This window comes from Drosophila hydei, unplaced genomic scaffold (assembly GCF_003285905.1).
Source record: "Drosophila hydei strain 15085-1641.00,03,60 unplaced genomic scaffold, DhydRS2 tig00000110-arrow-arrow-pilon, whole genome shotgun sequence".
NCBI lineage: Eukaryota > Metazoa > Arthropoda > Insecta > Diptera > Drosophilidae > Drosophila > Drosophila hydei.
In genome coordinates, this window is record NW_022045667.1 from 50,245 (window position 1) to 61,854 (window position 11,610).

At 34.3% G+C, this 11,610-nt stretch overlaps 3 protein-coding genes across 3 annotated transcripts; 1 reads left to right on the forward strand and 2 right to left on the reverse strand.

Moving 5' to 3' along the window:
* Positions 1-575: 575 nt before the first annotated feature.
* Positions 576-2,554, reverse strand: LOC111600619 (RNA polymerase II-associated protein 3). Its single transcript, XM_023316821.2, is given in 7 exon segments — positions 576-713; positions 779-1,061; positions 1,123-1,709; positions 1,765-1,973; positions 2,028-2,043; positions 2,046-2,319; positions 2,372-2,554. Coding segments are annotated over 7 exon segments (1,620 nt in total). The 5' UTR covers positions 2,531-2,554; the 3' UTR covers positions 576-621.
* Positions 2,555-2,782: 228 nt separating this feature from the next.
* LOC111600620 (dnaJ-like protein 60) lies at positions 2,783-3,764 on the forward strand. Its single transcript, XM_023316822.1, has 4 exons — positions 2,783-2,858; positions 2,934-3,054; positions 3,112-3,416; positions 3,472-3,764. The coding sequence occupies exons 1-4, from the start codon at positions 2,806-2,808 to the stop codon at positions 3,638-3,640; spliced, it is 648 nt and encodes a 215-aa protein (XP_023172590.1). The 5' UTR covers positions 2,783-2,805; the 3' UTR covers positions 3,641-3,764.
* A 520-nt stretch (positions 3,765-4,284) lies between these two features.
* Positions 4,285-8,674, reverse strand: LOC115482737 (dopamine N-acetyltransferase-like). Its single transcript, XM_030223078.1, is given in 5 exon segments — positions 4,285-4,813; positions 4,816-4,867; positions 4,948-5,100; positions 6,870-7,034; positions 8,549-8,674. Coding segments are annotated over 5 exon segments (813 nt in total). The 5' UTR covers positions 8,621-8,674; the 3' UTR covers positions 4,285-4,442.
* Positions 8,675-11,610: the final 2,936 nt, after the last annotated feature.

An 11,610-nucleotide genomic window follows, 5' to 3' on the forward strand; every position in this document is an offset into this window, starting at 1 on the left:
CGCTGACACAAATCTGTGTTGGAGAATGTTCTCACTGAATGTTTTTGTTTTTGTTGTCATTTGCGCCTTCAGCTAGTGTTGTAATGCGGTGCAGTTAACCCATCAACGCATAATTTCAACTTTAAATCACTTAATGGAGCTGTTTGTTTACAAGAAATAAGCATATATGAGCAATTGTGTATGTATGCACCCACATACACATACAAGCACATTTTGGGTAGCAGCTTTCTCTGATTGAATTAATACGTTGATTTATGTAAATTACACTAATTCATATTACTCAATTTGCTATTTAATATTCATTGCTCGACCGCGCGACGTTCGTGTTCTCGTTCTTCTTTCATGTGAATAGTTTTTATTTACTTTCAGAAAGGAACAAAGCGAAGGTAATTTATGTTGAATTAAATAGAAGAGCATTAAAATGATCTAGCAGTTCGAATTCAATTAATTTGAGTGTTGCGCAATCCGCAAGTATTTCAAAACATTTGAGATCTTCATTGTTTAGTAAACCTAACGAGAGACATAATCGAATATTACAGTATAAATTGCATATATGATTATATTCGTTTTTGAGCTAACAATTTGAAGCAAATCAAGTACGTTTATTGTTTATAACAATTTTTAGGCTACATTGTAAAGCTTGCCCAGTTTTTGCAATAGGCCTGGATTATTTTTGGGAAACTTTGAAATAGCATCCATGATACAAGCAGCCACTGGAAGAAATGGAATTAAATTTAATGCTTATTTCTGATGAATATGCTAGCATAAGGGTACTCACTATTTTTGTCTTCTGGCGACATAAATATCACCAAAATGCTGAATTCATCATTTTTGCTTATCTCCAGCAAAACTGCCGCTGTCGTTGGCTCCTTGTTGGGCACATAGAAATCCTGCAATGTGCGCAACAAATCCGTAAATGTATCAGAGTCAAAGCCAGCGCCAAGTATTTTACATAAATTGGGTATTTCAATAGATTTCAAGTATTGATATTTCTGATTTGGTGACAATTCTTTCCAAGTCATGTAGAACTGGGCAGTGCCGGAGGGAGCAGGTGGTATGCGCTGTTAGGAAGCCGAAGTTATTATTAGTATTTCAATAATTAAGTTATGCTTTTACGCTTACCTCCATTGTTTTAACTTTTTTGTCCTCTTGTTCGATCTTAGTTTTATTGCTTAAGGTGCTTGGTTTTTCAGTTTTAGTTGGTTGTGGCACGTTTGTGATACTACTCTCTTTTACTATTGGCTGTGATTGAGTTTTGACAGACTTTTCTACAATTGGGTTAGTCTGGTTCGATTCTGCTGCTGGTTTTATGGTTTGAGGAATAATAGTTTCAATAAGCTTTGTCGACGATTGTATACTTTCTTCCTTGACTGTTGATTGATGCTGAGCTGGTTGCTTAGTTTCCTGAATTTTAACATTTAAGTTATCATTGGCTTCCAAAGTATTTGGCTGTGCTACCTTCGTCTGTAGCTTAACTTTTTTCTTCACTTCTTCAAAGGGTCCGCAATTGCTATTGAATATTTTATCAATTTCCTCATCCGAGATGCGCAATTGTTTCTGATCATCCTGACCTGGACGAGGTGTAACAATATCTACAACACTGATGCGGCGCATGGGCTGTTTCGAACGCCTGGAAGCCGCCTTATCAAATGGTAAGATATCCACAAAATCTTCGCGATCAGCACTGAAGTTGGGACCATTTTTAGTAGCTAGGAAATATACATAATTAGCTATCAATATTATTATATTTTTATCGTAAAATACCAATTTTTCGTAAGCGTTCATTGATGCGTTCCAAACTACGTTTGGCTTCGTAGTTTTTCGGATCGATGGCCAGTACAGTGGTGCAATCCTTCAAGGCTTCCATATTGTTGCCCAGCGATTCGTTTGCTTGCATGCGTCTATAGTAGGCCTTAACGCACAACTTGTCCAGCCCAATGGCTGCATCGCAGTCCTCAATGCAGTTATCATGGCTACAAGAAACAGATTAGATTTGTATATCGATGAGATATATGCTTTTTCATTACCTTTCCTGCTTTAAAAACATAAAGCCCGATTGATATAGTATATGGGATCTAGTGAATAGACTTCGATAGCTTCGGTATACGCCTCAATAGCTTTCTCATATTCGCTCAATTTCACATAGCTATTGCCGCGATCCTTTATATCATTTGCCTTCTTATGCAGCTGGGCAAGTGTATCTGTAGGCAAATCCTGCTTCTCAGTTGGGGTGATCGCTGGGCTACTAGTGCCACTGTTTGTTGCTGGTTTCTTAAGTGTCTCATCCGTTTTCTTGACATGGCTGCGTACGGGTGTATTCTAAAACGTTTTCTTGTTATTTTTATATATAACCATAATTTTTACTACTCACGTTTGTCTGAATTTTTGGAGCGGGCGCATTTAGCATTGCCAGTTCCTTGCTCTTAATTTCCTTTTCCCATGAGTACAGATCCTTGACCGAGCTCTGATACTCACGTGCGTTTTGGCGCACCTGGAATTGTAATTCCATTGCCTTTTTTTCGCTGCTCATTTTATTATTTAATAATTATTGTTATTTCTGAAGAGCGCTATTTTTTTGGTTGTCATGACAGCGATTTCTGACGACAATATCGATTGCAGCAGCATGCTATCGATAGGCGTGCGATACTATTGCAAACAGTCTTATCGATAGCCACAGTCCGATAGAACGCTTTTCAACACTTACAATTTTATTTATGTTTTTTAGAACATACTAATTTGAGCAAAATTACTTAGTTATTTACATAAACAGATGTACGCAAATACGGACAAGGGGGACCAGTAATTATGCTTCGTCTACCAAGCTTAAAAGTGTTCACAGAGACGGCAGCTAGACATAAGTACTTAACACTTGCCTCTTTCTGCTATTTGTTGTTGTTATATAAAATAACGTTTAAATTTTTTTTAATATGTAGATTCAACAACAGTTCAAGATATCAGTCGAAAAAACCGGAGACCTACTACGATGTGCTAAATGTTCACCACGATTGCAACAAGCGAGACATACGTAATGCCTATCTCAAACTATCTAAACAGGTGCAACAAGTATTTCATTTGTTAATTTGTATTAATAAATTATATACGTATTTATAGTTTCATCCCGACGTTAAGAGTAACGCGGCAAGTGTGGAGAAGACAGCACGTTTTGTGAAAATCACAGAGGCTTATCAAACATTGGTGAAGGCCTCATCTCGAAAAGATTATGACGAAAGTTTAATTTGGAATTCAGGCGCAATGCGTGAAACAATTCAGCCCTGGGATGTTAAGCCCAATTATAGCGCAAATCCTGGTCCATATTACGGTATCAAGGGCTTAGAACGTGTCTCCAATTGGCAGGTAGCCTTATTTCTTATCTCTCTTGGCGTAATAGGTGCAATCTTTGGCTTCAGCTCAGTGCGGTGAGTACGCTATAGTCGATGTATCTTGATAGATATTCTAAATGGATCGTTGCAGACATTCATTCGAGCTGAACCGTCAATTCCAGGACGAAGTCTCAGCTGAGGCCAATTCTCATCATGCCGCCGTAGTTGCCGATGCACAAAAGTACGGCAATGAGGAGCAAATGCGACGTATGATCGAGCGTCTGGCCAGAGATCCGATTGCCGCAGCTGCAGCCAAATAAAATCATTTTTAACATATGTAAATAGACTAAATTTGTTGTAAATAGATTAGCAAACAGCATGTGATAATACCGGTCTAAACACGTTTTTGTTGTGAAATTAAGGAAGCGGCGGAAGAAGGATTACTCGACGATAATTCTATATTTTTATATTATTTATTAATTGGTAATAAATATCTGTGAGAAGATATATATATATATATATATATATATATATTTAATTTAACACACAAAGCTAGTTTTAATTATCAATAGTTTTCTTTGTAAATAATTTAATTTAACTACTGCAAAAAGTGAACGAAATCCTTATGGTAAAAAGCAAAGCGAGTGGATCAAGACACACTATCAAATATTTATTTTATTTTCATCTATAAATATTTTTATATTTTTTATATAATTTTTTGGCAAAAGTTTTACTTTTATTAAATTGACTGAAATTAAGTCAATTAGTGCTCCTAGTTACTTTTTCTTTATTTAATTTATTTATAATTTTTTCGCTACATATATAAAACAAGTTGCTTTTAAAAATGATTTATTTTTCATTTAGCAATGTTTGAGCAAAAAAATAACGGAACACTTAAAAATTAACATCGCGAACGGGCGAATTTCAATTACATTTAAGTTTATATAATTATTTATTTAATAATTTATTTAACTTGTACTCAGTTAATTTCTCTACTGGTTTTAACAGAAAATAGAATGAAATGAATTTACGATTCTTGATAGCCCGCCACCGAACTATAAACTAAAAATCACATATTTCCTATTAAAAATGCAAAATTGCTCTCGCAACTAGTTGAAGCAATTACAACGTCGACTTGGACTTGGCTTTGTCCACATCTTTGACCAGTATGCGTGCTGCCACATGTGGCAGGGCAGGCTTAAACATTGACCCATCCTTGTAGTCAGCATAATTCAATTTGTAGACCTCATGGAAGCCCAACTTCTCCATAACACGAGCCGAAAAGTGACTGGAGCACAGAACATGGTAAACGGATATATTATTGAGGCGCATATACTCATAGCCACGTTCCGTTAGTTTGCCGGCAATGCCCAAGCCACGGTAATTGCTATCCACGGAGAGTATCTTGCCATCCAGAATGACGTTCTCCTCCGGATACAAGTCAAAGATGTTAAACTGATCCTCTATGTGATCCATTAGGCTGAGTATCTTTTGAACTTTGGATGTGAGCAGCTATCGGCTGCCTTTTCAACGGGATCTGATGGGTCCTGGATAAGAGTGAAGGAAAATATATTATTATTAAATATCGATATATATATACATATATATATATATAATGAAAACATACAGCTTTTTTCATTAGACCATTGATGAAGACTCCGATAATTTCGCCTTTGTTGTTGACTGCCTTGTATGAGCAATTGTCCTTGAGCGGTTTCACTGAGTACTCTTCCAGCTCTTTGCACTCGCCGAGATCTAGATATGTATTGAGTGGCTCGTCCTGAAAATGCATATATAAGTTTAATATTTCATATAAAATTCCACAAAATCTCAAGTTCAGCAAAGAAAGCACATTCAATTAATATCAGTTTCCTATCAGTACTCATAGCATATCATATCACATCATATCATATCAAGATCTATTAATAATTGTATGCGAAAATGCTAAATTGAACAATCTGTACAAATTATTCAAGCAATTACGTGACATCAGAAACATTAGAATTATACGAAAATGATTTATGTGCACGCATTTGTAATCTATTATCTACATTTTTTAATATACCCTGTAAATAGTTGAGAGGGGTATGGTGTCTTTTAAGCAAATGTATGTAACTCACGGTATTTGATGAGGGCAATAATAAAAAACGAAAAACTTTTGACCAAGATGAATTGCAGAGACAATCTACAATTGTTTAAATAAAGATATCCCGAATACTTCAAAAACTAAACACTTGAAGTTTAAAATATATATTCTTGTATACGTTTCGTAACATGTATTTATTTTTTTTTTAATATCTAGTTGTCCAGTCTAGTTATTAGAGTATATATACATATATTTAACGAATGTTTCATAATCCTCATAAAGGAGGAAGCATAAGTAATAATATAATTACATAAATGTTTGCATAGAAAAGTGCTAGAATATCTTAAGTAACCTCAGTTTCAGGGTATTTCTTAGTCGAGCAATCCTATCTAAGGCAGTTTTACACGTTTTAATCAAAGATTGTGCATAATTTATGGCAAATGCTAAACGGAACCGGAGCTACAGTTAGTCATTCAGTCAGTCAGTCAGTCAATCAGGTTTGCATACATACATACATATACATATATGTATATGTATATATATAATATATTTTTATATATATATATATAATATCAAGCTTTTTAATTAAATGCAATTCAATACGGATTTTTGGCCCGACTAACTGGAGTGGAAGTTTGTCACTCGACAAGATCGCTACAGATTGTATTAAATATGTATATAAATATATATACATATATAATATAATGCTGCGACTATATCATTATAAATATATAAAATATGATAGCTATGCAGTGAAGCGTTAACTGGGTAACCAGTTAATGATCTACAAAGTCAAATGACGTTCTCTCCAACTGGTTTTTGGCAGAACTGTGAGATGTAGTCTCGAGCTAAGGCTGGACGAGGGTTTTTTCTTCTTTCATTAGTCATCGCAAGGATAAATAGTTCACGCACTCATTTAAGTGAGACATCGAACGAGAAAAAACCCCCGCTAAGGGCACATAAAAATGTTGAGTTTAGCTGCAATTAATGAAGCAAATCTTTTTAACTAAAGCTCATTAATAATTCCTATGCTTTATTTATGCGATTTCTGCTTTGTTTTGACTCTCGTTTCGAGCTGACAGATGCAAATTAAATAAAGAAATAATTTATCAAGCTAAGAGTCATTAGAAGAGTAACAATTTGCATCTTTAATTAATTAAATTAAGAAATGAATGCAATTAAAGTGAATAAACAAATAAAAATGTTTCTTTGAACGAGAAAGTATTTACCAAAGTTCGTATTTAAAAAACAAATATATATATATAAATATATTTTATTGCATGTTGTTGACGAGTCTAACTAAATACAGTTTAAGCTGATCTATTTTTTTTTATTTTATGTATATTTTTTAACAAAATAGGTTAAAATTGTCAAACTAAAAAAATTCTTAAAACACAAATACTTCAAGTTTGAGTGCTACTAAAAATATATGAAAAATTTAAAATTATATTAAAAAATATTACCTTAAAGAAGAAAGTCTTTAGCATGGTTAGAACTGCAGCCGTATCTTCTGGCTGCACAACCTCTATGGTATAGGGGCATTCCTTATCCAATTTCGACGACGACGACGACATATTAAGCACGTCCGATTTCTGTGTCAAGCGGGCGATCGGATATAAATCGTTCAGCTGTGAAATAGACGAAACAAGTTGTTAAAAAATATATATAAACAAATATATATATATGCATATGTATATATTTGTTTGGATTTATTATGGTTATTTATTGCTCTTAGATGAAAGCCAGACATTTTAATTTGAAGCACATGTGCGCCCGCCGACAACAACTATGCGCTGACGGTGACGACGACAACAATTTTCACTTGCATTTCCAATTTTCCATTTTCCCCAACCATGGCCCAGCTGTATTTTAATTTGTTTTTCATGTACACTTTTGACAACTCGCATAAATTATGGTTTAATAATTAATTCTTCTACTTGAAGGAAACGGCTGAACAAATATTTTCTTTTATTTCTTCTCAAATATAATAGAAATTTCTAAATTGTTCTATATTTGTGAATAGTTTTGAACAAATAACAAAATGATGAGTTATAGATGTTGTCAGTATTGGGGAATCTTAGTCTAAGTCTATATAAAACTCTAAAACAAATTTAGTTTAGTTTCTTTAATATAAGATTTGAAATATTTAAATACTTTCTCATATCATATATGATATATCATTTCATCAAAATCATGAAAGCTATCTGTAGCACATAAAGCCGCCTAAAGCTAACATTTTTCAATGCTTTCATATAAAGTAACAATTTTATTATTAAAATTAATTATAGATTTCCTATAGAGACATTTAAACATATTCAATCAATTTGAATTATACTTTGTTTATTAAATAGTTTTAAGAACTGCATTCAGTTATTTACTAGATTAAAATTTCTACAATCTATTCAAAAGTCTTTAGAATTAATTTGAATTGATTTTGCATTGAAATTCTAATTAATTCACATTTAGTTTATTTTTGTTTATGTAAGAGAATTTTCTTGTTTTTTATTATTATTTTTTATAATGTAGTCAAAAGTTGTGCGAATGTTTTTGAATAGTATTGAAATTCTATCGAATTTTTTAGCACGTTAATTTTGCTTATCTAAGCATTTAATAGAGTATTAAAATATTCTAAAGAATTTTTTATTAGATTAAGATAAAAAAGATTTTAAAATTTAACATGTGAATTCTTAAAATCTATTCAACTATTTAATAATAAGACTAAATCAGTAATTCTAGCTATTTAGTCTAGAGTCTTCACATTCCAAAATCCTTATTTATTTAAAATATTTGTTTCCTACATATTTTGCATTAAATTTAATTTAATTGCACTTTGAGTGCCCATTTGAAGCGCTATCCAAGCACAAGCCCCCTTAATAATTGATGTAGCTGGACATATATTTTGGCAAATGTTTACATTGCAGCTACTTAATCTATATCTTGGCTCGATCTATTCGATCTATTAATGGCACACAGTCTCTTCCTCTCGCACTCTTGATATTTGTAGTGCCACTCAATTCTACGTTTCAGAGGTAGAAGCCCACGCAAATGGCAAATGTTTACGAATGTGTTTATAGAACGGTTGATCAACCAGCTACTAGACTATATAGATACTACATAGACATGTGTAGCTAAATACACTTACCGCACATCTGGAGTCAAGGATGCAGCATTTGCTTTGCAGCAGCGGCTGCTCGCGCATTTTTTCCACCTCCATTTCTTTATTATTTTTTTATTAACTTTTGTGTGAGGCGTGAGAAAATGTTATTAAACAACGTATAGGAAAAGCCCTATTATATATGTGTATTTTATATATATAATATATATTTTTTTAACAATATTGTTTTTGCTTTTTGGCGCGCGCGCTTTTTAGTTATTTCGCTGCTGCTGTTGTTGTTGTTGTAGTTATTGTTGTTGCGGTATTTGTTTATTTGCCAGCGTATTTATATTTATTATTGCTGCTATTGTTTTTCATTTATTTATTTATTTATTTTTTGATTTTGCGCACAAACACTTTTGCACCTTTTGACAGTTGCAAATAATGGTCATTTATTATACAGTCACACACACATAGTTGTAAAGGGCAAAAGCACGACAATGTGATTTGATGTGCAGAAAAACATTTGTAAAGATCCTTGCGGTGGATTTTTTGATTGAGTTGCTCAAGTTGCTTAAGTTGCCGTTTTAGCTGCGAGCTTTAGCTCTTCCCTTGCGCAAACAATGAATGCTTAACATCGCAGCTGTTTGCACTTTATATACATATGGGTTGGGTTAACGTATACGCCGTGTGTGCTGAACCTGAACCCGAACCGAACAAGGCAGTCAGAACGAGAGCGCGCGTTCGTATGAGAGAGAAAAAGAGAGACTGAAGGCGGCGTAGGACAGCGAAATTTCAATCTCTTTCTGGCAGGCGCTGGCGTTGACGACTGAATTCAGTTCCGTTGTTTGCCTGCTGCCGATCGCAACTGTGCACGAATCACGAACAAAACGAACAGCTAACGTCGCAGCAGCAACATGATGCGATGCTAGCAGCGACGCCGGCGCTGCTTTTAAATGTGTGTGCAGATGATGATGGTAGGCAGAGGCAACATTTGCACTTGCTGTGACTCCACACGAGCGGACTAGACAAACAATAGTTGCATATGTGTGCAAGTGTGCGTGTGATTGAAGGAAAAGTCGCTCTCCCTCTCTCTATCTCTCTCAGCAGCTCTCCCAGCAGCTGAAAACAGAGAAGGGAATTGCGCTTTGGCATCGTGACAAGTTTGTTGTCGGTCACTCACAGCTGCTGCCGCTGCTAGTGGCTGCTGTTTAGCGACTGTTTTGCCTGTTTTGGAGTTGGGCTGAATGGGAGAGGTCAAATTAGAGCACTGTGTTTCCGGTGTGTGAAAGCGTTTTTCGCAAATTAGTCGATTGAAGTTTTGACGATATACTTAACTAATTAAAATGTGTCATATAAATTAATTAACTTCAGTTATTAACCAGGCAAGTGCTTTTTTTATTTATAATTAGGCAGCTTTTTATTTGTGGTATATTAGATTATTCATTGCAAACAGATGTTCAGCAATTAAATTTAAAGTGCTGGCTAATAAACGTGTCTTTGGATACTGTTATGTAGCTTAATGCATATATTCAGAAAGTCCCCCTCCTTCCTTCGCTCACAAGCTCTCTCTCTTTCTCTCTTTTTACTTTAAAATGAATCGTTATGCCAAGCAATTGTCTTCTGCTAACAGTTTAACAGTTACTTGCAGAGCTACAGTAGTGGCTAATAAAAGTGTCCATGAATGCACATGCCGCTTCTCCTTTATGCTCTCTTGAAATTGTCAAATTGTCAAATTGTCTTGATATATCAGGCAAATACTGATTTCTAACAGTTAAATGCAGAGTAACCCTGATAGTATATCGTAGCAATTTAAGCTCAATGCACTCATGTAAAGAGTATTATTATTCCCCTGTGCTCTCTTTAACTTTAACAAGCCAACTAAGCAAAGCAGCTCTTCACTTGGAAATACCGCAAATATTTGCCGCCTGTCAATGAGTGAAGAGTTATCTAGATCGACTGTTAAGCAAATACTCTAGCATGCATACACGCACACACACAGAGTGTGAGGCTTCTCAATGCGACACACACACAATGCTCGAACTATGAAGGTGGAGGCGGAGGTCGCGTTGGGTGTGTTTGCATTGACGACGCCGGCAAAAAAAAACTGAAAAAAACTGCGAGTTGTTTTTTTCTGCTGTTCTGTTTTTGTTTCTCTTTTTTACTTTTGATTATTTTGTTTACCTTTTGTTGTTTTTGCTAGCTTTGTTTGCATTCTCGAATTTTGTTTACATTGGCGGGCGTGCGCTCTCGCATCATCAATAGATTTCTCAAAATATTTATGAATTTCGCGTATTAACTTATTTTACTTGAACTTTTTTTTGGCTTTTATATTTTGACTGGTTTATTGACTCGCAAAGATTTTTCACAAATTAAGTTGTTTATTATGGAAAATTGTCGCTGATGAGCTAGTGGGGTTTTTTTACATATTTTTTATTTAATGGCTCTTATATTTTATGTTTTTTTTTTATATTTTGTTGTTTAAATATTGTTTGCCGTTGTGCTTATACTTAAAAACTATAGGCTGTTAATGCTTAGTCACATCGGAAAATAACAGTTGGCTAATTTGCGGTTAACTGTGAACCTGTTTTTGATATATAGCTGTATATATTTCTATATATGTATATAGATATATATGTATACACATAGCTGTATACCCTTGATAGCTTGTTGTGAACTTTTTTGAAGTTCTTAGCTGAAATTCTTAAGGAGCTTAATAGTGCTCTATGAGCCAAGCCTTCGTTTTTGCTGCACAATTTTTTTTGTGCTTGTCTTTTTTTGATCATTGTCTTTTTTATTGGTTCTTTTGCGTTGTTGTGGTCAATTGCAGGTGTTAAATGCGTATTTATATATTCATCACATGTCTTTATTAATTAAGGCAATGTGATTGCAGCACCTTTTTGGTTTTGGCTCGTCATGCCTTGGACACATTATTCATATTTGTTGTCACATTTTAAATATATTTTTTTGCTTGGCTAACAGTGCGTATGCGTATTATTTATGCGTAAAATACATAATTTGAGGCTGTGTAATACCTGTAACTGACTAATAGTGGTTCGCATCTAATGTGGCTCAAGTTCAACTTATTTAAATTTAGTTTTCAATTGGAA

What these genes read in the sequence shown, in the direction of transcription:
- LOC111600620 (XM_023316822.1), top strand. Translation starts at nt 2,806, where the DNA reads ATGCTTCGTCTACCAAGCTTAAAAGTGTTCACAGAGACGGCAGCTAGA. An exon ending in GAGACGGCAGCTAGACATAA is followed by an intron (nt 2,859 to 2,933) that starts GTACTTAACACT and finishes TTTAATATGTAG; the next exon opens with ATTCAACAACAGTTCAAGAT. An exon ending in ATCTCAAACTATCTAAACAG is followed by an intron (nt 3,055 to 3,111) that starts GTGCAACAAGTA and finishes ACGTATTTATAG; the next exon opens with TTTCATCCCGACGTTAAGAG.